Source organism: Brachyhypopomus gauderio, chromosome 3 (assembly GCF_052324685.1).
Source record: "Brachyhypopomus gauderio isolate BG-103 chromosome 3, BGAUD_0.2, whole genome shotgun sequence".
In the NCBI taxonomy this organism is placed as follows: domain Eukaryota; kingdom Metazoa; phylum Chordata; class Actinopteri; order Gymnotiformes; family Hypopomidae; genus Brachyhypopomus; species Brachyhypopomus gauderio.
In genome coordinates this window covers 35,383,659-35,407,341 of record NC_135213.1, presented here as the reverse complement: position 1 = coordinate 35,407,341, position 23,683 = coordinate 35,383,659, and the positions used below count along the sequence as shown (strand labels likewise).

The window sequence follows — 23,683 nt, the reverse complement described above, 5'->3', positions numbered from 1 at the left end:
TACAGGTGTGTGTATAGATGTTCAGTGTCTGTAGTGAGGTACAGGTGTGTGTGTATAGATGTTCAGTGTCTGTAGTGAGGTACAGGTGTGTGTGTATAGATGTTCAGTGTCTGTAGTGAGGTACAGGTGTGTGTGTATAGATGTTCAGTGTCTGTAGTGAGGTACAGGTGTGTGTGTATAGATGTTCAGTGTCTGTAGTGAGGTACAGGTGTGTGTGTATAGATGTTCAGTGTCTGTAGTGAGGTACAGGTGTGTGTGTATAGATGTTCAGTGTCTGTAGGGAGGTACAGGTGTGTGTATATAGATGTTCAGTGTCTGTAGGGAGGTACAGGTGTGTATAGATGTTCAGTGTCTGTAGGGAGGTACAGGTGTGTATAGATGTTCAGTGTCTGTAGGGAGGTACAGGTGTGTGTGTGTATAGATGTTCAGTGTCTGTAGGGAGGTACAGGTGTGTGTGTGTATAGATGTTCAGTGTCTGTAGGGAGGTACAGGTGTGTGTGTATAGATGTTCAGTGTCTGTAGGTAGGTACAGGTGTGTGTGTGTATAGATGTTCAGTGTCTGTAGGGAGGTACAGGTGTGTGTATAGATGTTCAGTGTGTGTAGGGAGGTACAGGTGTGTGTGTATAGATGTTCAGTGTCTGTAGGGAGGTACAGGTGTGTGTATAGATGTTCAGTGTGTGTAGGGAGGTACAGGTGTGTGTATAGATGTTCAGTGTCTGTAGGGAGGTACAGGTGTGTGTATATAGATGTTCAGTGTCTGTAGGGAGGTACAGGTGTGTGTATATAGATGTTCAGTGTCTGTAGGGAGGTACAGGTGTGTATAGATGTTCAGTGTCTGTAGGGAGGTACAGGTGTGTGTATAGATGTTCAGTGTGTCAGGTGGTATGGGCATGTACAGGTGGGCGTGTCCCTTACCTGTCCTGCAGCTGGACACGGTGGCCCCAGTTCAGGGACTTCACGTAGTTCTGCACGGCCTGTGCCAGAGTAGCCCTACAACACACACGTCTCACTGTTCACCACTGCACAGTCGTGCTCTATATGAGAAGAGTCTCTGTAACATCACATACAACTAAAGACAACACATCTACATACTATAGAATGTGGAGATACATTTTAAGCTAATTCACCACACAACTGGCCTTAGATCAGTCAAAGCACAACCTCTGCCCACACTCACATAACATTTCCAATGTTTCTTCTAGACAACTGGCTTCTACACAATTCATATGAGGACATGTCATTTTACTACCACTAGATGGAGCTATTGGGTAAAATACAAAAAATTAATAAAACTTCAGCAATTTTGGGGCTTGTAATGCCAAAACTACACCTGTACAATATCATTGAATGTTCTATCTATCGGTTGGTTAGATCTCACTTTCCCAGGTCTTTCTAACCCCAAATAATATTGATCATTATGAAGGAGACCACACAGCTCATGTCACTGTGGCGGATTTGTGGAACTTCCAGGCTAAGCTTTCCACGGCCTTACACAGATCTAGTATTAACAGACCATGTAAGATTTCATCAAGTGGCTGTCATATGCCCAGGCCTACTCTGTTAAATGTAGATCTAACTGAGCCAACATTCCTGTGGCACCTCGAGCAGGTGTGAAACTCACCAGTCATGTGACACGGGCCCGGGGAGTCGCCAGCCGAATCTCCCGGAGTCTTCCATGGCCAAGCCCAGCACCGCAGCATGGTGCATGAGCTTCTTGGGAATACAGCCGACGTTAACGCAAGTTCCTCCGAGGCCCCACCTCGTGCCTGGGGGAGGAGGAAAGAAAAACTCACTCACAGACACTTTCACTGACTTAAAAAAACCCATCTGGTGCGCATATTTGTGAAACAGCACCTCTCACTGAAGGCTCGACGTAGTCCAGAACAGCCACTTTTTGTCCCAACTGGGCCGCTGTAAGAGAAGGAAAACGTCTGGGAAACGGAGTGCATTCTGAGGCACCGACACACCCCTCACAGGTCCACGATTCCTGCACGTACACTCAGACCAACACCAACCCAAATTCCTGCAGGAAAGATCCGCTAGGCTGGGGACAGTTGTCATATCACTGCCCACACTACACATCTATGTAAAACTCTAACAGGTAAAATTATATACAAACTTTATATATATTTCAAATGTAATTTTATATTATATATGTTTAATATATGGAGAAATTGTATGCATGTTGTTGTGTGCACGAACATTCTGTAAATGTGCACAATTTATATAATATGCTGCACAAAACGGGCAAAACACCTGCAGATATCGCTTGTGTCCCTCGGTAATGACAGTTTTACCTTCTTTAGAGCAGGCCAGTCCTCCCGAACCCCCTCCAATAACCACCAGATCATAATCACACTCCGCTGCAGAAGAGGAAACTCGTTATGTAACAACAAACTGGACTGCACAGAACCTGAGATCCAGTTAGATAACCCAGCTGGCGAGCCCAGACCCTTGACTAACGCCTTTAGCTGACAGTGGCATGAAACAACTCACTGACGGTGTTTATTAGGAACCTCGTTAAATGTCTAAAACACTGTTACCTGTGAAATGTCTCCTCGGTATCTGAACACCGAAGGTGCACAAACGTTTCAGCCGGTGCCTTCCTGCGCTGAAGGCGGCCATGCTGCTCCTGTGAAGGACCTCTGTCAAACTATAAGGTGTCTTGCGAGATGCCTGCTTCCGTTAACGACCAGTCAACCCCTCTGCGGGGAAATGAACGTAAAAGTGTATTATCACGCTCTGAATAAAAAAAAAATTGTAATATAAGATGAAGTTTGTGGTCTGTACATTGGAATTTTCTGTAGTGTTATTATAATGTAATCCAGACCATGGCGTTTTAATATTTTTTAATGTATGTAGTTTTAATGTTTAATGTAGTTTTTATGTATATCTGTATGAAGAAATGGGACTATGTATGTGTTACTTGACACTTAATTGTAAACATTTGAATTTCTGAACACGTGCAAATCACCTTTGACTTTGTTTTATAAATGTATTGATTTGTCCGGTTGTCTGGTGCCCCCTAGTGTCCAAACACGCTTAACGCAGCGGGCGGTGTTGCGCATGCGCGTTGTGCATTCCGTCTCTCTAACCAGCTTGCAATTGGTTATATCGCGATTTAAACGACGCGCATCGGAAATCGCCAACAGCACCAGAGGGAGACGCGTCTACATCAGCCATTTGTGCACGTTAATAGCAGCAACTAAAAATGCCCGTGGACATCGATCAGTGGTCAGGGCCGCTCTGCCTGACCGAGGTAGACGAAAAGCCGGACAAGGCCCTTATTGTTAAATATGGCCCGCTGGAGCTGGACGATTTGGGGAAGGTGCTGACCCCAACTCAGGTCAGAGCCCCGTGCACGAGCGCAGCGTGCACCACGCACTGCCATTATTATTTTGCATGAACTTGGCAAATGCAGCGAGCCAGGGGTCGAGGCTGGTTCGCTTTGCAGCGGTGCACGTTGTAGCGAGCTAACTGGCCTTATTAATATTAAACTGCGAATAAAACTGCGTTAGTTTCATAAGGCGATATCGTGTAAACCTGAATAAACTCCTGCATAAACTCGTCTAACCGCCCGTTACGTAATCGCACACCACACGCGCGTGCCTGCCGGATTCAATTACTTTCTGTGCGTAGTTTAAGGCGATCGTGTTTCTCTATCCCAGATTAAGTGTAAAACCACCCGATTGAAGTGGATTTAACCGCATATGGTTGTGCAGCCGTTGAAATGACAACCGTGCCGACGTGTTAAAATTAGTAACTGTGTCGCGTGAAAGCGGCGCCCTTAGTTCAAAGGTCTCGAGCTCGTGTGTGCACGGTGTCCTGGTTTTACATCCGTCTCACTCATCCGTGGGTCCATAAACCCGGCACGGGTCACACGTTAACGCATAAGGTTTATTCAGCAGACATCATGCGATTTGTTATGTTGCAAGCCAGTATTTTTTTCATGCGTGGACACGTTTACTGGGTGTCTCATCGGTCTGAATGCGACTTTATTTTAACCTCATAGGTGCAGAACCGGCCCACGTCCATCGAGTGGGAGGGATGCGACTCAGGCAAGCTGTACACTTTGGCCATGACCGACCCCGACGCCCCCAGCAGGAAAGATCCGAAGTTCCGGTAGGCTCGTGACAATTGATAAACAAATAAACAAAACTGTTTACATGATACGAGCATGTAAAGTGAATTACAGCACGTGCACACATGTTAATGTGCACAGGACACCGTAACTGTAGTAACGACCCTCTGTTTTGTCCCACCTCCAGAGAATGGCATCACTTCTTGGTTGTGAACATGAAAGGGAACGATGTCTCCAGCGGCTGCGTTATGTCTGACTATGTTGGCTCTGGTCCCCCAAAAGGAACTGGTGAGAGATTTTCTTCTTCTGGTTAATTCAAACCCTGTTACAGTTCAGCTGTGTGGTGGACCAGTCTGGAGACACTTGAGCGAGATGATGTTCAAATACAAGTCAGAGCTGACAGGTGTGTACACGTTAGTGATGAGCAGCGTGACTCATCCTCTTCCTCAGGCCTTCATCGCTACGTGTGGCTGGTGTACGAGCAGTCTGGATCAATCAGCTGCACTGAGCGCGTGCTGACCAACCGCTCGGGCGACCACCGCGGAAAGTTCAAGGTCCTGGACTTCCGTAAGAAGTACGGCCTGGGACGGCCCGTGGCCGGCTCCTGCTACCAGGCCGAGTGGGACGACTACGTGCCGAAGCTCTACGAACAACTGAGCGGGAAATAAAACGTGGACGTGTTGGACGGTGGTGCCGTTGGACACAGCACAACGGGGGTTTGGTCTCCGCTTCCTCTCACCAACCACCTGATCAGAATATTGAGGCAAATTCACGTGTCTCATTGCTCAGTTTTGTTTAGTTTTTTTGTCTATTGATCCCCACGCTGTCTCAAAACTAACCCCCCCGGCACTTATTGGTGACTAGCTGAACTACCAGGCTTTTGTTCATATCTTGTTCCTATGGATACACATCTAATTAATGTATTGCTACATAATACCTGTCTGTAGGAAGTGTCAAGAATTATGGGAAATGGTGTTCCTGATAAGAATATAACCAGACTTTGCCAAAGGCTGCACTTGTGTGGTGAGCGCTTTATTTACAAATATAATTAAAAGCATTTGTGACGGAAATCATGCTTCTCTTCAACCTGAAAACCAATGTAAAGTAAACCAATGTAAAGTGCATGCAGCCAGTAAAGCAGTTTTATTCACAGGATTTTTGATTCTTGATTTTCGATTCGGTTTTATTCACGAGATTTTTGATTCTTGGGAAAAGAAAATTACACGGTTGAAGAAAGGAGGACTCCCCACGGTCTTCACACAGGAGGAGGAAAGAATGATCCGCTGATATATATATATAAAAAAAATGAAATAGTCCAATTAAAATACAATAGGAAAATAAGTCAAACATTTCCATAGAGCTTCTCCGCCCAACACACACGTCCCCTCCACCTGGAGCTCTTTGTGCCAGTCACAGGCGGTAAAGATGCATCACTGCCCCCCCCAGGCTGCCCACGCCACACCCAGCAGAGTTAACGCAAACTCACAGATTCAGCCATCGATTATATACATCTAGGTGACATTTAAATTCTTATCAAATTTGTTCATTATGTCAAAAGTTGTGTACGTGTGTGTGTGCGTGTGCATTTTTGCTAGGTGAATAAATACCAAACAGGCTCAGCAGTGCTTTAACCAAGAAAACCAAAAAAACATCCTCCCTCTGTCTGCGAAAATACCAGTTAAAAATGTGTGTGGGCGATGAACAGTGGCAAATAAACCCTCCCAACCAGCACACACACACACACACACATATATATTGCTTTCACTTCTCTCTAAATCTGTCAATTTCAGTTACATCAAAAGTGTTATCATTGCACAAGAAAAATCACTGACATCAACACTGTGACATTGTTTCATTTTCTTATATATAATACTTATATATAGATATTTTAAAAAAAGACCACTAAGGAAGGTATCCAGCATGTTGTAGTCTTGAAATGTGACCATCAGGGGGCGCTGGTGCAGACGGCCTGGGCAGGGACCTATTGCAGCGATGTGGGTGGTCTGTCAGAAACAGCGGGGGTCCGTAGAGGAGAGAGGGACCACGGCCTTGGGAGTTTGTTTCTCATTAAAAACAGGCAGGAACATGGTGGCCAGGGCCTCATCTGTAGTCATCTTTAGGGTAGTCCAGCACAGCCAGGCTGCCAAAGCCCAGACGCAAGCTCTCCATGTCAAAGACGTCCGCCTCCCTCTCCTGCCTCTCCAGGAGGTGCTTGATCCGATCCGTTCGCTCCTTCTGAAGAGAAGCCAGCTCCTCTTCGATCTGCCAGGCGCACACACACACACACACAACGCGCCATCAGCCAGAGACAAACATGCAGTCAGTAGATCACCTCGTTATGTTTTCAGTTTTATCATCACACACGCATGTGCAAAAATGCACTTATTCTGTGCTAATCTGCCTATAATATTCCACTATTCCATATTTGTGATAAATAAAACCCTAGACATTGAAGTGCAGTTAGAAGAAGCCAGGCTGGTGGGCTGGAAAAGATTACCAGTGGATCTCCAGCTCCTTCAGACTGGTGTGGTGCTGGAGCACAGTAGCAGACTACTACCTCATCCAAGTGTTCTCTTACCACCCGTGGAGGTTTTAGTGTTCTTCAATAATTAACAACAACAAACGCAAAACCGACACCCTACAAGTAGGTCAACACGCGCTCGGAGCGTCTCCGCATGTTACTGCACGCGCTCGGAGCGTCTCCGCACGTTACTGCACGCGCAGGTACGTGGTGAGGAGTCTTACTGGTAGGTGTCCAGTGAGGAGTTACTGGCGGTTAGGGAACTGGTCTTGTGACCGGAGGGTTGTGGGTTCGATTCCCAGACCTGAGGCCATGACTGAGGTGCCCCTGAGCAAGACCCTTAACCCTCAATTGCTCACTCGTATAAAAAAATGTAAGTCGCTCTGGATAAGGGCGTCTACATTTACGGCATTTTGGCAATGTTGTAATAGGACCAATATGAACTATTTTACAAGGTGCAATTTTTATTGTCCTCACAGAAATCAACATGGAGGTCGGTGGTGTTGGTGGTACTGGAGGTGGTGGTGGTGGTGGTACTGGAGGTGGTATTGGTGGTGGTGGTGTGGAAGGGTGGAGGGTGAGCTGCACCTTCTGCTCCAGATGGGTCCTGCGCAGCGAGACCTTCTGCTCCAGCTTCTGCTGCTCCCTCTCGTGCTGCGCCTCCGTCTGCATCTTGATCTTACTCTGGTAGGCGTTCAGCAACTCCATCTCCTGCTGGAGCTGCTGACGTAGGGCCTGACACTCCGCCTCCTGGGCCTCATCCAGACGCAGCTACAACACACACACACACACGTACGTAAATACTCATGTCCACGTTTGTAGAAATGTCAACATGAATCACACACACAAGATGTGAGCATGTGAATATCAAACTCGGTTATCAGCTGTTCCTGATGACACATACACGGCATAGGCTTAAAGCCCAAGTGAACTGTTCACCACGTCAAATACCCAGAATTCACCACACTGATCTAGGCCCAGGTGCCATCAATCACAGCCTAAGTCCAGCATTACACCTACAAACGAAGTCGCAAAAAACATCTTTTTCCAAATGATGAAATGCTCAAACTTCCACCTCTGTGCTTCCAGCCGTAAGGCACTGAGGCAGGACGTGTATTAGCCTGACGCTAGCGCAAAGACAGGACGTGTATTAGCCTGACGCTAGCGCAAAGACAGGACGTGTGTTAGCCTGACGCTAGCGCAAAGACAGGACGTGTGTTAGCCTGACGCTAGCGCAAAGACAGGACGTGTGTTAGCCTGACGCTAGCGCAAAGACAGGACGTGTGTTAGCCTGACGCTAGCGCAAAGACAGGACGCGTGTTAGCCTGACGCTAGCGCAGAGACAGGACGCGTGTTAGCCTGACGCTAGCGCAGAGAAAGGACGCGTGTTAGCCTGACGCTAGCGCCGGAGGCAGGACGTGTGTTAGCCTGACACTAGCACCAGAGGCAGCGACACTATTCCTCTTCCTGAAGAGAGAGCGTCTGCCCGAACCGCACGTCAGCTCGTCCCGCCCCGGTGTGAAGGGGCGTGTGAACCTGAGAGTGAAGCGTCTCGTGAAGCAGCGTGAGGGAGAGGCACACCCACCGCTTGCGACGCCATCATCTCGTTGATGCTCTGCTCGTACTGCTCGGCCAGGATGGCCAGCTTGCGCGTCTGCTCGTCCTTCAGGGCCTTCAGGACGGTCTTGTGCTCGCCGCGTGGCGTCACCTCCAGCTGGTGGTGCCGCAGGGCCTTGTACTGTTTGGTCTGAACCTTACACGTGTCCTGGAACTGCTTCTTGATCTGCAGCTCCATGGCCTGGAGGAGGACCAGAGGAGAGGTCAGAGGTCGTGACAAAGTCGTTACAACACGTACCGCTCCACTATTCTACCACACACACAGGAGGTGTGTGAGACCCTGGGTTGAGGTGTGTGAGATCCTGGATGGAGGAGTGTAGGGGCCTGAGCGGAGGAGTGCGAGACCCTGGGCGGAGGAGTGCGAGACCCTGGGCGGAGGAGTGCGAGACCCTGGGTGGAGGAGTGTAGAGGGCTGGGTGGAGGAGTGCGAGACCCTGGGCGGAGGAGTGCGAGACCCTGGGTGGAGGAGTGCGAGACCCTGGGCGGAGGAGTGCGAGACCCTGGGCGGAGGAGTGCGAGACCCTGGGTGGAGGAGTGGTGGGTGGAGGGCTCCATGTTGGGGTACCTTCAGGTTCTTGGGCTGCTGTCGGAGTTCCAGCACATGTTTGCGGTGTAGCTCTCTCTCGCGCCGGTTATTGTACTCGATCTGGTTCTCCAGCTCGGTCTGGTGCTGCAGGCGGATCAGGTCCATGCGAAGCTTCTGCAGGGTCTTCAGCTGACGATACTCCAGCTCCTGGGTCGACTCGTCATGCCTGATCAGCAGAGCGTGCTCCATCTCCTTCTGAGTCTTCTTCTTGTTCAGCTCCTGGAGGCAACAGAGACGCCTGGTTTTAGTGGCCCTCTAGATCGAGCTCTTCTTTTTAATACCGACTTACAGCTGGAAATCATTATTGCTGTTATTATTATTCATAGATTCAATAAAAAAATGCTTTGTTGAATTAAGAAACAAAAGAGTTCACACCACCATGACACTGACACCATGGAGAGCTACAGTCAATGCCCCCCATTACATTATTGCAACCAATTTAGAACGCCCTATGCATTATTTCAAAATAAAAGTCCCATAAAAGGGGTCCGTACCTCCCGCAGCTGCTCCTGCTCGAACTCGTGCCGGCGGGTCAGGACTTTGCGTTTGAAGGCTCTGCAGTTGCGGTCGTAGAAGTTGCGCTGCTGCCCCAGGAGGTGGGCCTCCTCCTCCGCCTGGCTGTGCTGCATGTTCTCCTTGTGCTTGGACAGACGCTCCTGCTTCTCCTTCTTAGGGGTGCTGTGGTCCTCGTTCATCTCCTACAACACACACACGCACGCACACACACACACAACCACACACACAACCACACACAGAGATATACACACACACACACACACACACACACACACACACACACACACACACACACACACAACCAGACACACACACAACCACAAACAGATACACACACACACACACACACAAACAGATACACACACACGCACACAGTGGAGAGAGAAAACAGGAGACATGTTGACAGACAGTCGGTGACAGATAACAGAAAACGAGAGAGAGAGAGAGAGCGAGAGAGAGAGAGAGAGAGAGAGAGAGAGAGAGAAAGAGAGAGAGAGAGAGAGCGAGCAAGAGAGAGAGAGAGAGAGAGAGAGAGAGAGAGAGAGAGAGAGAGAGAGAGAGAGAGAGAGAGAGAGAGAGCGAGAGGAGCTGAGGAGTTATGGCTGAAATCAGTGCTGGATAAGCAGATTATTATGACTGAAGGTAAATAACTATACAGTTGTTGTCATTACAAGGAAACCTCCAATTACAAATAACAAAATTTTCATTTCATTTCATCTGCAGTCAGGTATCTGTTGGTTGGGTGTTTCTATGAGCAGAGTTGAGATTAGGGCTGGGATTAGGAAACAGAAGTTAGGAATAAAGCTCCAGACATCCTAATTCCAGTGGATGTTGGTTATGGTGTCACTGTTATGGAGATTCCCAGATTAATTAATTAATTAAGATTAATTTGACCATGAACCAAAGGATCTAGATAAATAATTAGGTTCTAAAAACATGCTGGCTGGGATGTTCTATAACAATTCAAAGTGTTCGTCTAAAGCACGTCTAAAGTACCTCTTTGATCTTCTCCTTGCAAAGCTTGTACTGTTTCTTCTGGTTGTCTAGGAAGGTGGTGAGCTCTTTCTTCTGCTGTGCCAAGATCTGCTGCTGGAATTTCTTCTCGTCCGCCGAGGTCATCTTCATCTGGAAACCATCAAAATACAAGAGGAGATCCTTGGTGTTCATCCACCAACATCCATAAAGGTTTACAAAACCAAAACAGTTTGACTATGAATGCTGTAATTTTGGCTTCATTAGCATGAATGTCATTACACTCCGAGTCGGCATGTTGTTCATAGAGGAAAGCGTTCTGGGCTGAAAGGTCGCACTTTCAAAGCGGCTGAATTATTGTGGCAATGTCAGTTTGCCTTACACCCAGTGTCTCTTCTCCAAGAGACCAGGTCCAACTAATTATCATACAATTTCCACTAATTATCATATGCTTGCTTAAGTGTTTCTCTTAAGAGTGGTACACTTGTCAACATGTGCCGTTATTTATTTTTTCTTGTGCATTTCTTATTATTCTTATTTTAATAAATTTTTTTAATGGTGCTACATTTTACTCAGAACTCCAAACATTCACTGCAGATTTGAACATTAAACTAATTTAATTAGCATACTAATCAACATATGCATCATGAATAATTAAAAACCTTCCACAGGCTATACACATATTTTACATGCAATATTGAAAGGCGTGATTGTGGCAAACACCTGTTTGCACGATTCGATTTTTTTGGAATTGTTTTCACCTCTGCCCCCCCACCCCACCACCCCCCCTATTTTTTGCACCTGTGACAGAGTCAGGAAGCCCCTCCCCCAATCAGTTCAGCTCAGCTGTTACTACGCAGGAAGAACACGACAACACAAACGTTCTACGGGTCTCAACACATCTAGGACGGGGGCCCCAACTCTCTGATGGTGTTCGTGTTCTCTCAATGGAAATGGAGGTTGATAAGTGCCCCCTGATGGCACGTATGCATTACTGCAACATGTCTCTCGCTCTTCATTGTTTATGAAGCATTTTTCCAAAACATTTGCCATGTGACAGCAACAGAGCCAGCACTCCCTTTCTCTCCGCGTTAGAATCAGTGGCAAACGTTGGAAGGCTTGTGTTTGTAGGTCACTGGGTGATTAGGGTTATGGGGTCATGAGAAGAACCTGGTCCATCAGAACACCACACGCACACACACTCTCCCTCACTCACACACACACACACACACACACACACTCCCTCACTCACACACACACACTCCCTCACTCACACACACACACTCCCTCACTCACACACACACACACACACACACACACACACACACACACACACACACACACACACACACACACACACACACACACACACACACACACACACACACACACACACTCCCTCACTCACACACACACTCCCTCACTCACACACACACTCCCTCACTCACACACACACTCCCTCACTCTCACACACACACTCCCTCACTCACACACACACACTCCCTCACTCACACACACACACTCCCTCACTCACACACACACACTCCCTCACTCACACACACACACTCCCTCACTCACACACACACACTCCCTCACTCACACACACACACTCCCTCACTCACACACACACACCTCTTTGTCGGTATGGATGATGTGCTTCTTGGCCAGCTTCTCCAGCTCGATGTAGGCGTGGTTGGCCTGGGTCTCCACCTCCTTCTGGAGCTTCAGCCTGTGCTCGTCCATCTCGGCCTTCAGCTTGTTCTCCAGGGCGATCAGCTGCTTCTGGTGCTGCCGTCGCATGCGTTTGTAGCCGGACATCTGCTCGCGAAGCTCATTCTCCTGCTCGTGCTCCTGGATCTGACGCGTCACCTGAGGGGAGAGGACAGCCAGGTGAAGAACCGCTCCCCGTGTCGTCCCAGTGGGTCTCCTCTCGTCTGGAGTTGGGCTGGACAATATTTCTAATGATCCACTGCTGCACGTGACAGAATGATACTTATGAACTTATGAACACACTACAGAAGACAAACACAAGCTCCAGTCAGCTGTTAGTCGGGGTGTGGGGGGGGGGGGGGGGGGGGGGGAACAGAAGAGTAGTCAGACTGAAGACGAAATTACTCAAGAACAATCACGTTCAATGCCAGACAGACTAGCAAGCAGTTATGCCATCCTTCATTTTTAAATGCACAATTTACACCAAATCCAACTCTTGGTTTAACTTTCCATATCTGTGAAATTCAACTCCAAGTCCTGATTCTGCAGTCTCCGTGACTCTGAGCTACAGAGAGGGTCTCCTCGCACCGCCGAGACTCACAACGCATCCCCACATTGTGATGCCATTCAATGTCTTCGGAGAAGTCAGCGACTCGATTAAAATCCGTTCCGATTCTCTCAAAGAACTCTCACCAACCTGGAAGAAGGGCGTGTCCAAGCCCAGGTGCTCACCCAGCTTCTCATAACTACCACTTGAGCTTCGGAGGCCAAACATGTTGGCAAAGTAAAAGAGCTGTGGAAGCATAGAACACCAACCTGAGCTACATCCTACTGAGATACACATAGTCCAGAGAGAGAGAGGGGGGGGAGAGAGAGAGAGATGAGGAGATGGAGAGAGAGAGAGAGAGAGAGAGAGAGAGAGATGAGGAGATGGAGAGAGAGAGAGAGAGAGAGAGAGAGAGAGAGAGAGAGAGAGAGAGAGAGAGATGAGGAGATGGAGAGGGGGAAAAGGGAGAAAGTGGGAAAGAGGAAGAGAGAGGGAGACAGAAAGAAAGGAGGAGAGAGAGCGGGAAATAGAGAGGAGGGAGAGAGAGTCAGAGGGTGAGAGAGGGTTGGAGGGGGTAATTTGTGTGTGTGTGTGTGTGTGTGTGTGTGTGTGTGTCCCTCTCTCCTAGCCGAGGCAGGTGTGTGTTCTGTATGAAGGGCTTTCACAGAGGCTGGACTCTCACCCGACTAAGCCGTGATTAGTAGGCCAGTCACACGAGGAACCCCCGTCCCCTCTAATCACAGCACATCAATAAAGCCACTGTACCCACACACACCAAGCCCATCCCACTCTGTCCAACTGCCTGCCACTGCCCTACCCCAGGTGCACGCTGGGGGCAACTGGGCACGTCTTAGCTGGGTTGCAACAGAATGGTAAACAGAATAGTTTCAGGTCTCAGAAGAACTTGGATTTTAACCCTGACTTTAATCAGTTGAACTGGAGGAGTGACCAGCACTGCTTACAAGGCCGAATACAACATGAAACACCCATCTGGACTACTGAACCTGGTTTAGGCTGGGGTGATGTTTGATATAATGGAATATCACGATACCACACCCCCAACACTAATAGTGTGGTAGTGTATGTACTGTTTATATGTGCACAGAGCCATCAATGTGCAAACGTCACAGGAAACAGGGACTCACTCACTCACGCTATTGAATCATGATTCTCCGTGTGCTGTGAAAAGTATAAATTGCATTGAAAAACTGTTTCACCAAGGTCAGTGAAGGCACTAGTTAAACTGACCAAGGTCAGTGAAGGTTCCTGTTAAATTCACCAAGCTGGTATAAAGGTCTTTTAGAGCCGCTGTTTCAGTGAAATGACTGAAATGGAAAATTTTGAGGAATTGAGTTTTGCGATGATGTCAGTGTAAATCACTGGGGTTGTGTTGCTGTGTGTTTGAAACTCCCCCCCCCCCCCCCTTCCTTCTCCCGCTCTGTTAAAACAAAGACGTCCTTTTCAGATGACAGAGGAATGAAAACCCAAACAAAGAAATAACAGAACAGCACTCTTTCTCCCTGTAACAGAGAGGAATAAAGACAGAAAAGTCTAAATTGCCGTGGAACACACAGTTAGCTTAGCCGGAAGGAGAGAAAGATCCCGAGTGTAGAGATCTGGGTGATCTTATGAAATGATTAATGGGTCTGTGTTGTCAGACAGGACACGATGCGTTTGTCTGCCTCTAGAGGGAGCCCAAGCACCAGCAAAACACCGCCAAAACAGGTGACATCACCAGTAAGCTGAGGATTCAGGGATCGACTTGCATGCCTTCCATTGATCCAAACATGAACCTTACGATGTTTAATAAAGAGAGAAAAGTGTGTGTTTTATCACACACTCTGTTTGTATTTGAGTGTCATCTTTGACGCCATTGTTCATGATCGTTTGCCAACATCTTGCTTGGTTGAGGGGAAAACACGTTTTGACCTTTTTTAATTGCAGAGAGCTTGAAATGCGTCTCGTTTCAAACAGGAAACAGCAGGACGTAAAGAGGAAAGAGGCGTTTTCTTTGGTGTTTGTGGTGTTTTGATGCGAATGTCTTAACAGAGCGAGCACAGAACAATAACTCACAGGAGGAGAGGGCCTTACTGCCTACTGACCACACAGAGTTGCCTTGACAACAGACACTCGGGTGAGTGTGTATGCATGTGTATGTGTGTACACGCACGTGTGTGTGTGTGTGTGTTTTAACCCAAATAAAATGGGTGCTGAACAGGAGGAGTCAGAGTGAAAGATAGCAAAGGAGTAGAGAGACAGACAAGGAGAGAGAGACAGATGAGTAGAGAGACAGACAAGGAGATAAGACAGACAATGATGTAAACAGAGGGGAGGAGAGGAGAGGAGAGGAGAGGGGGATTTGGGACAAACACTAATCTGAGTGTACATGTGGAGTTCTCTAGAGGCATCCTCACAGTAGAGAAGTAATCACCAAACACCTCCTGCAGGACTGAATCAGGACCTGAACTACTGAACGTCCACAAAAGAGCACCCAAAAACGTGGAAACGTCACGGTGACCCCCACGTTGTAAAGTGCTGGTCTGCCATGAGCTGAATGTGGAGAGGAGTCCCCTAACCCACCTGAGACTCAGGGAGCTGAACCCCAGGGACATTACAAACACCAAGACAACTACATCCAGAAAAACACAAACGCCAATGCTCTTTGGCTCTAAATCAAGACTGTACATTGGAAACCTATCTGACCACAGCTCTAAGGAGACTTAGTGAGCCCAGCTATCCCAGATATGAATCAATTACAAACCCATTCAATAAGAACATTTGCCCTGAGTTTCTAGACTGCAGTAAGAAAAACTGCCCTGTGTGGTGGGAGAGAAAAGAGGGCTGATTATGCAGGCAGAAAAATCCAGAGCATCTTGTTACAACCTAAAGGACAACCAGCAATTGTTATTCCTCCTTCAGCTGGTCAGAGTTGATTAATGGCATTAGTCGTTTATTTGGTAGCTAATGAACTTCATTTTGTTATTTTCCACCTATTCTGTCTGTCCTGGTATAGCGTAACATGACAGTGAAGTTGATGTTCACACTCACAAGTGAAGCAGACTTTATCGTGGCGAAGCGTTCACGGTTTTTATAATTATGCACTTGACTCCTGTCTGAGGGTGAAGGTCGAAGGTCAGACCGGTGGTCTCGATGAACACCATCATCACGGATATACTGGTGATCCTGAAGAGAGAGACACACACAAACATTTAAAAAAAAAATTTGTATCACGTGTATGAATGACACACCACATATCACTTTAAGGGGGGGTGGTACTGTGTGAGGAAGAGTGTGTGTGTGTGTGTGTGTGTGTGTGTGTGTGTGTGTGTGTGTGTGTACATGAACGTGTGGAGTTTGACACACGCTCGTCCTCACGTGGTGCATTAGCAGTGAAACACAACACCAGTGGGAACCAAAATACTGGAAAACAACTACCAAAGATGTTCTAGATTCTTCTGGGAAAGAATCAACATGTGCATGTTCTAGAACACGGAAAACATTCCGGAATAAAAAGCGAACATTATGGATGAGGAGGAACCTTCCTTGAGAGGGCGGTCATGGCTTTCATGCAGATGAAAAATAAGAAACAGGCTTTCAAAAAGTTGCTAAAATAACACCATAACCTAGAGTGCTTCTACAGCACTGTACCCACTTGGCTTACACACACACACACACACACACACACACACACACACACACACACACACACACACACACACACACACACACACACACACACACACACACACACACACACACTACAACAGTCAAATTTGTAAAAACAAAAACACACCCTACTTAAGGTATTGAAATGTGTGTGGTGCACAGTGTATGTGCGTATGTGTGTGTAGATGCATACTTGTATTCCTTTTCTCTTCTGTGCGTGTGTGTGTGTATTCCTTTTCCTAAGTGAAATGGACACTGCGCATGTTCAGACAGAGTTCAGTTCTGTGCAGACAGAGCAACACCACAGCTTCACCTCCCGAGTGTTTGAGGTTAGGGTTTAGGGTTTAGTGTTATAGGTTAGGGTTAGTGTTTAGGTTTAGGTTTAGTGTTTGGGGTTAATGGTGGGGTTTGTTACACTCTTGGGAGACATCAGTAGCACAGTATTCGATGTGTGTGTGTGTGTGTGTGTGTGTGTGTGTGTGTGAGAGGCTGTGTGTGTGTGTATGGCTGTGTGTGTGTGTATATGTGTGTATGGCTGTGTGTGTGTGCATGTCTCAACCTTTTTCTGGTGTGTGGAAGACTCCAGTGTGCAGTCGTAGTCCGTGTGCAGCAGGTTCGTGTCCGAGTCCTCAGGTCCTTCCTGAAGGCTGTTCACACTACTGCTTGGGCTGCCTGTGCTCAACGAGGTGCTGGGGATGGAGTGATTACTCCCCACGCTGTTCCCTTCACAGCCGGCCTGCTCCACGTCCTGCAGCACAGGCACACAGGAGAGAAAGAGAGGAGAGAAAGAAGAAAAACGAAAGATGATTTAGGACATTGAATTTTCTGTTTTATTATTTGTATTATTAATATGTAAATGCACATTGCCTTGGAAATAATGTACTATTATACAACTGACATTCAGAGCAGTAAAGCACAGGTGAAAAAAGCCCAACAGGTAGGGAGACGACAGTGACCTTTTAAACGGCTTTTTCATCCTGTTACGTCACATTCAGCGTCCTCACATAAAACCTTGGCAGAGTATTTAAAGCGCCGGCTTGTGGTGTGACCACGCGGCTACTGTGAAGCCATTCAGTGCCGAGTCGAAGGCAGACCACGGCTACTTGTGTTACCAAACACAGCAAGCTGAATGTCTTCCGAGGATGACTGTGTGGTATAATGATAACCTGTAGAGTTTACAAGAAATTTGCACCCATGCGAAACTGTTTCAAATTCGACTTTGAACGGAATGTTTTACGTGAATTGCGACCGCACTATTTACACGTCACACGGGTCATACCTGCCACTCCCGTGGTGCCACGCCCCCTTTAACCATGCCCGGTTAGTGGTGAAAGTACAGCATTCATCCGTATGGACAAAATTTATGTTAAAAGCATCTTGTGAAATTTATCCACACAGAAACGCATGAATTATGAAAGTAACTAAATTCTAATTAGATCAGCATTTGTTGTTACAAGAATTCAAACTAGAATTTTTTGTTTTTTGTTTTGTTACAGGGTTACCAGAATACCCCGACTTTACTCACTACTTTACCTCTGTCATTTACAAATGTATTCATAAACAAGCTCACCTGGATATTTATGTAATGTCTGAACGTGTGTGTGTGTGTATGACTAATGCGTGTGCATTATAATGCTTCCCTTGTCCTCTATAACAGTGTGTGGTCCAAACCATCAAATCTCACAGTTTCTAATGTACATTAAACTAATGTTTCAATAATGTTGCAATTAAATAACTACATTAAAACTACATTAGGAAATAAGTACAAGTACATAATCTCTTCAAATACACAGTAGCTTCTCAACCTTTCCTCTTATTCTCATGGCTAGCTAAGCTTAGCCGTAACCTTACGCGTTACGTTTCGTGTGCAGGCCGAGACCAGAGACGCTTCTGCTACCATTTATTACTCAGTCACTCATCTATGTGGGAGCACACGGCATCAACATTTACCTCCACATATCGACTTATTATTCATTTATTTTACTTTTTAAAGATGGGTAGATGAGGAGCGCTCTCTCTCTCTATCTTTAACACACACACACACACACACACCATCGTGCAGGCGGATGCAGAACACACATAAGGTCCAACAAACACTGTCATTTCTTATGCCTCCAGCTGGATTTTGGCCCAGCTGGAATCAGAGAGGATATTCTACAGAATAATTACATCCTGTGGCATCTCACCAACCCTCTATGAAGTGTTTGTTGGTATTTGGGCTGTGTTGGGTCAACTGTGCTGGTGTTTGGGCTGTGTTGGGTCTGTACTTTTTACACATCCTGATTTCAACGTCTCCAAGTTGTCAAACATGTCCATAATAAATAAAGCACACGTTGGTTTTTACAGATTTTCTCACCATCTAAGCCACAGAAACATCATGCTAATCTGGTTCACTTATCAATAAAGCTGAACAATTCTCCTTCCACACGGAGGAAACAGCCCAGGCAGTAGCACTCGCCTTCTACACGCAACTTTGATTCAGTGTGGACAGTGTGACCATGTGAGACCATTATTACAGTTCTACCATTTTATTTTCCCACAATTCTTTGCACCCACCTCTTCGTCTTCCTGGGACTCCCCCATTGGTCCATTATGTTTTTCCTGATAAAGAATCTTCTTCATCTTTCTGTACTGCAGGTTGTCCAGTTCTCTCACAGCATCCTTCGTCCTCTGGATCAGGTCCACGAGGACACGGAGGGGACGGTCCCGCCGCACAAAATCATGCTACAGGCATGAGAGAGAGAGAGAGAGAGAGAGAGAGAGAGAGAGAGAGAGAGAGAGAGAGAGAGAGAGAGAGAGAGAGAGAGAGAGAGAGAGAGAGAGAGAGAGAGGTACAAATCAGAGAGGGTGAGAGACAGAAATAAAAACGTATGACTTATGAATGGATATATGGGACCAGCCATTTGCTTAAAACTTACAACCCTGCTGCATCATACCTAATCAGTACAAATCAATAATCAATACTAATCAATACAGATGAGCTCCATCTGGAGCTCCTAGAGGCACATCTCCAGGAGGAAGCCCAGTGAGCACAGCACTGAGCTGCTGTTCTAGATACTGCTTCCGACATTGTTCTAGATCTACACCTTGGCCAGAGGGACTGAATGTAAGTATTAATTTAAATAAATTCCTTTCACCTCAAGTGAGCAGATAACGTGTGAACATTAAGTCACATTCCAGTCGTGATGAATCTGAAATTAAAGCCACTGTGGATTACTGCGAACACGTCTCAGATTACGTCATTTTCAATCTATCTGAGGTTCACTAGAGGGCACCGAAGCATTGTGTGAGTGAGAGGGTGGAGTTCTGGAACCTGATTGGTTAATTGGGATTCCAAGGCTTAAGATCAATCCACTTTGCTCAACAGACGAAGGGGCTGGGCAGATGTTCATCTAACGTCCCACGTCCTCAGATGACCTCCACCATGGCTACGGCCCTGGAGCAGACTGACCTATCGTCTTATCCACCTGGAAACGGCAGGACTGACACGGTTCCCCTCACATTCCTAACTCTAACCCCAGGGAGGCGGATTCCTCATCTCTTCGCACACGCACTCTGCCTGTGTCCAGGCGTATCCTTGGGGTCAAAGGTTGAAGATTGAGTTAGGAACTATGAGACTGGGCTCCAGGACTGAGGCTGAGGGGGTCTGGATGTTGACCACAGATCGGTAGAGTGCTGAGGCCCTCAAAGGTGCAGACGTGGGCAAAGGGTGTGAAAAAAAGAGAAGGAGTGTATGCTGTGTGCGTGTGTGTGTGTGTGTGTGTGTGTGTGTGTGCGTGCTGGTTGTGAGGGTATACTCACGCGCAGTAGTTCGGCAGAGGAGGGTCTGTCCTGAGGTGTCTTTTGTAGGCAGTATTCAACAAAGCTCCGGAATGCATCCGACCTGCAAGAGAACACACACACACACACACACACACACACACACACACACACACACACACACACACACACACACACACACACACACACACACACACACACACACACACACACACACACACGGGACCACAATGGAATGTTATCTAAAGGTATAAAACAGACATTTATCATTTCCTCTCATTTTGAGTTGGGTTAATTAGTCATTCATTTCAGCAACTCTATAACATTCATAAAAGTGTGTGTGTGTGTGTGTGTGTGTGTGTGTGTGTGTGTATGAGAGAGAAAGAGATAAAGAGAGACAGCAAGTAGCAAGTTTAAAGAAGTGTGTTTAAGCTTGTATTTGGATAGTGCTTGTATGTGTGTGTACGCACCCACGTAGGAGGGTAAACAAGTGAGTCACCCCCCTTCCCTCCCTCCGTGTGCGTGTGTATACACGTATACATGTGTACACGTGTATACGAGTGTGTGTGTGTACACTCACCACTCACTGGACTGCAGTGTGGGGGAGTTATTCTGGGCTATGTGATATAAGGCACTCATAGCATTCATGTTGAACAGAGGGGGCTTGCGTTCAGCTGCAGGGAAACACACACACACAAATATATGTGGGTGCGCACACACACACACACACACACACACACACACACACACACACACACACACACACACACACACACACACACACAGCTATGAAATACAGACATATGGCAGTGCAATATTGATTCTGATCCAAACTGCTGCATCAGGTTAGCGATCACATGAATCCTCTGTGCTAAACGCCAGAAGCAGACATCTACACATCTTATGTAAGAATCTATAAAAATATACAGAAGACCAACACTCAGGACTAAAACAGGCCTGCAACGCCATGCATGCACATTTAGGGGTGCACACCCACCCACAACAACACACTCGTACACACACATGCAAACACCCGACTCACCCAGTTCAATGCAGGTGATCCCCAGAGACCAGATATCAACCTTTCCTTCATACTGGCCCTCATCCATGGCTAAAATCACTTCAGGAGCCATCCTGTCACACACACACACACACACACACACACACAGAATGTAAAATGAAGGCTGGATGTGTCCACTGTCTGTGTGCTGGTGTGTCCCTGTGGTGATGTCTGCTAACTGCAAAAGTCTGGAACACGAAGAAAAATCATTCTCTCTCTTACATCTGCATTATAACATATCATAAAAAATAATTATAAGAGCTATATAAATGATTATAAGCACTATATAAACAATTATAAGCACTATACAATGGATATAAGCCATAATCAGGTTTTTGTCTCTATTGTGTTTTTATATTGTGCAAAAATAAAATTCATATTCAGATTATAAATCTGCTATATAAATGATTATAAGTGCTATACAAAGAAGTTTAAGTGCTATATAAGTGATCATAAGTGCTTATGTCATTGTGAGTACAAGTGTTATATAAGTGCCCCTGGTTTAGGAACTGCTGCTCTGATGGTCTGTGCTCTTGCCCCATGTGTGCCCTTTACCCCGTGGTGTAGCAGAGTTGCACCTCTGTAGGTGTTTGTACGTCAGCGTCATTCATTAACACCTCCCTCTCGGTGTTAGCTGGCTCACCATCTCCCCCCTTTCTCCCCCTCCTGGGCCTTTCCCAATGTCCCGATATACATCGCTTCCCAAAGGCTTTTAGATGCAAGATTTTCTGCTGTCTCTTGAGGTGTTTGAGGGAGTGTGAGAGAGCCGTGGGCCGCACGCACAGTAGATACTGACCAGTAGGGGGTGCCCACAAAGGAGTTGGCAGGAGAGGTCATGGAGGCGGAGCCAAAGTCAGCCAGTTTCACCTGACCAGGTTCAGTGAGGAGGATGTTGCCTGCTTTAACATCTCTGTGAGAGACAGTGAGAGAGAGATGGGGGGCAGAGTGTGTGTGTGTGTGTGTGTGTGTGTGTGTGTGTGTGTGTGTGTGTGTGTGTGTGTGTGTGTGTGTGTGTGTGTGTGAGAGAAAGAGAGAGACCAGCCAAGAAAAGGACCGCATGATTATGAAGCAACTCCAATACCTTACGTACTTGTTTCTCTGCATAACATACATGTGATCCAAGAAATTACAGCACTTACAAGAACAGGTTTGTTAAGAATGCCAGTATGGCTACATCAATCTCAAAGTCATAAACCAGCATTGCAAAATATTTTCCTATCAGATGGTCAGATACTAGGAAGGGTCATAATTAACCAGCAGGTTCCTCAATCAGTTCAGAGATGATGAAGCCAGCAAAACGAAAGCATCAACATTAGTGATGACTCAGAACGTCCTTTATCACTAGGTGGTAATTATAGAGGCATATGGCAGTATAACAAGGGTTATATTTGAGATAGGTGTATTTATTCCTTACACACACACACACACACACACACACAAATAAACTCACAAGCCCACACACATATGCGCACACCTACACACCTGTGGATCATACTGTGGGAGTGCAGGTACGCCAATCCCTGCAAGGCACCGTGGGTGATGGCAGCAATTTCAACCTCTTGGAGCGGTTTCTTATGAACTACCAAGCAAAAGACAAAATCATAAACAAACAAACAGGACAACATCGCAGTAAACAAAAAGGGCAATTGCAGAATAAACAATAACAAAACTAAAAAACAGGGCTGGCTGCTTTAAATTCAAAAGTGCACCGACTTGATATTTTCCAACATCAACTAAGAAACCCAGTCATGGCAAGAGCCCCTCCATGTTCTCACATACACACCCACTGGTTCAGTCAAGATCACAACTGCCAACATCAGAATATTGTTTTTGTTAGAGAATGTTCGTGTTCACTGGACAATGTTGGAGACTATTGGTGGTAGTTGAACCCATCAAGAGAACCTGATCAAGCTACACAGATTACTGGATACTACAACCAGGAGAAGCTGTACACCAGCAAACCTTTAAACAGCTCCCAACAACTCAGGAACCAAAACATAAAATTGTCTGTTGGGTCAGCCAGGTAAAGGTGCACACCCTGACAAAGAATCTTGTGTGTGTGTGTGTGTGTGTGTGTGTGTGTGTGTGTGTGTGTGTGTGTGTGTGAGCGAGCATTGATTAAATACTAAAGCAGGAGAGTTTTCTCAGTTCATCCTTTGCTTCTAACAAGTTATCAGCTCACTGATTGGTTTATTAATCAGCTCACTGATCAGCTAATTGATTGGTTCATTAATCAGTTCTCTATGGGTATTGTAAAGTAGAGCATCACTAACACTAGCAGGACTGGAGGTACCAGCTCCAAGGTCAGTATGACAACAAGCACCTTCAATATTTCAGCTACTGGCCTCCACATTGCCTGTGTGTGTGTGTGTGTGTGTGTGTGTGTGTTCGTGTGTTCACCTTCTAACAAATCGGAGGCAGAGCCTAAGCAGTACTCCATGACCAGCTGAAAGACAGAAGGGAATGAAGCAGCACAACTCTGAGATCACATACAAACACACGGCTTTCTGTTTCACTCACACCTGTTTAGACACACAAACCTGGGCAGTGTTATCTATTAAGATATTTAACCAAGGGTTGTCTTGTTTTAATGCAAACCCGGGCAGCGTTTGTTTGGTAAATACAA

The 23,683-nt window shown here is 46.5% G+C and overlaps 3 protein-coding genes and 1 long non-coding RNA gene across 10 annotated transcripts in view; 2 read left to right on the top strand and 2 right to left on the bottom strand.

Annotated features, from left to right (window-relative positions):
• Positions 1–2,698, bottom strand: part of txnrd2.2 (thioredoxin reductase 2, tandem duplicate 2) — a 23,564-nt gene extending 20,866 nt beyond the window's left edge. The window contains exons 1-5 of the mRNA XM_076997909.1: positions 2,545–2,698; positions 2,299–2,364; positions 1,856–1,912; positions 1,623–1,767; positions 917–991 (exon numbers count right to left, since the gene is read on the bottom strand). Coding sequence (XP_076854024.1) covers positions 917–991; positions 1,623–1,767; positions 1,856–1,912; positions 2,299–2,364; positions 2,545–2,626 — 425 coding nt within the window. The 5' untranslated portion in view covers positions 2,627–2,698. The remainder of the gene's footprint in view (positions 1–916; positions 992–1,622; positions 1,768–1,855; positions 1,913–2,298; positions 2,365–2,544) is intronic.
• A 377-nt stretch (positions 2,699–3,075) lies between these two features.
• Positions 3,076–5,094, top strand: pebp1 (phosphatidylethanolamine binding protein 1). Its single transcript, XM_076997911.1, has 4 exons — positions 3,076–3,347; positions 4,014–4,123; positions 4,270–4,370; positions 4,533–5,094. The coding sequence occupies exons 1-4, from the start codon at positions 3,213–3,215 to the stop codon at positions 4,748–4,750; spliced, it is 564 nt and encodes a 187-aa protein (XP_076854026.1). The 5' UTR covers positions 3,076–3,212; the 3' UTR covers positions 4,751–5,094.
• A 108-nt stretch (positions 5,095–5,202) lies between these two features.
• Positions 5,203–23,683, bottom strand: part of taok3a (TAO kinase 3a) — a 60,970-nt gene continuing 42,489 nt past the window's right edge. For all 7 annotated transcript variants that reach the window (XM_076997904.1, XM_076997905.1, XM_076997902.1 and 4 more), the window contains 16 exons: positions 23,458–23,503; positions 22,540–22,636; positions 21,854–21,967; positions 21,040–21,131; positions 20,578–20,671; positions 20,019–20,100; positions 18,774–18,941; positions 16,777–16,965; positions 15,600–15,734; positions 11,927–12,163; positions 10,319–10,447; positions 9,301–9,504; positions 8,786–9,025; positions 8,189–8,401; positions 7,192–7,374; positions 5,203–6,344 (listed from right to left, as the gene is read on the bottom strand). In XM_076997904.1, the coding sequence (XP_076854019.1) occupies positions 6,183–6,344; positions 7,192–7,374; positions 8,189–8,401; positions 8,786–9,025; positions 9,301–9,504; positions 10,319–10,447; positions 11,927–12,163; positions 15,600–15,734; positions 16,777–16,965; positions 18,774–18,941; positions 20,019–20,100; positions 20,578–20,671; positions 21,040–21,131; positions 21,854–21,967; positions 22,540–22,636; positions 23,458–23,503 (2,385 nt within the window). In that variant the 3' untranslated portion in view covers positions 5,203–6,182. The remainder of the gene's footprint in view (positions 6,345–7,191; positions 7,375–8,188; positions 8,402–8,785; positions 9,026–9,300; positions 9,505–10,318; positions 10,448–11,926; positions 12,164–15,599; positions 15,735–16,776; positions 16,966–18,773; positions 18,942–20,018; positions 20,101–20,577; positions 20,672–21,039; positions 21,132–21,853; positions 21,968–22,539; positions 22,637–23,457; positions 23,504–23,683) is intronic.
• On the top strand, positions 10,370–12,370 carry LOC143509311 (uncharacterized). Its single transcript, XR_013129620.1, has 2 exons — positions 10,370–10,507; positions 11,105–12,370. It is a non-coding gene; the product is annotated as an uncharacterized LOC143509311 (long non-coding RNA).

What these genes read in the sequence shown, in the direction of transcription:
- pebp1 (XM_076997911.1), top strand. Translation starts at nt 3,213, where the DNA reads ATGCCCGTGGACATCGATCAGTGGTCAGGGCCGCTCTGCCTGACCGAG. An exon ending in AGGAAAGATCCGAAGTTCCG is followed by an intron (nt 4,124 to 4,269) that starts GTAGGCTCGTGA and finishes TCCCACCTCCAG; the next exon opens with AGAATGGCATCACTTCTTGG. An exon ending in TGGTCCCCCAAAAGGAACTG is followed by an intron (nt 4,371 to 4,532) that starts GTGAGAGATTTT and finishes CCTCTTCCTCAG; the next exon opens with GCCTTCATCGCTACGTGTGG.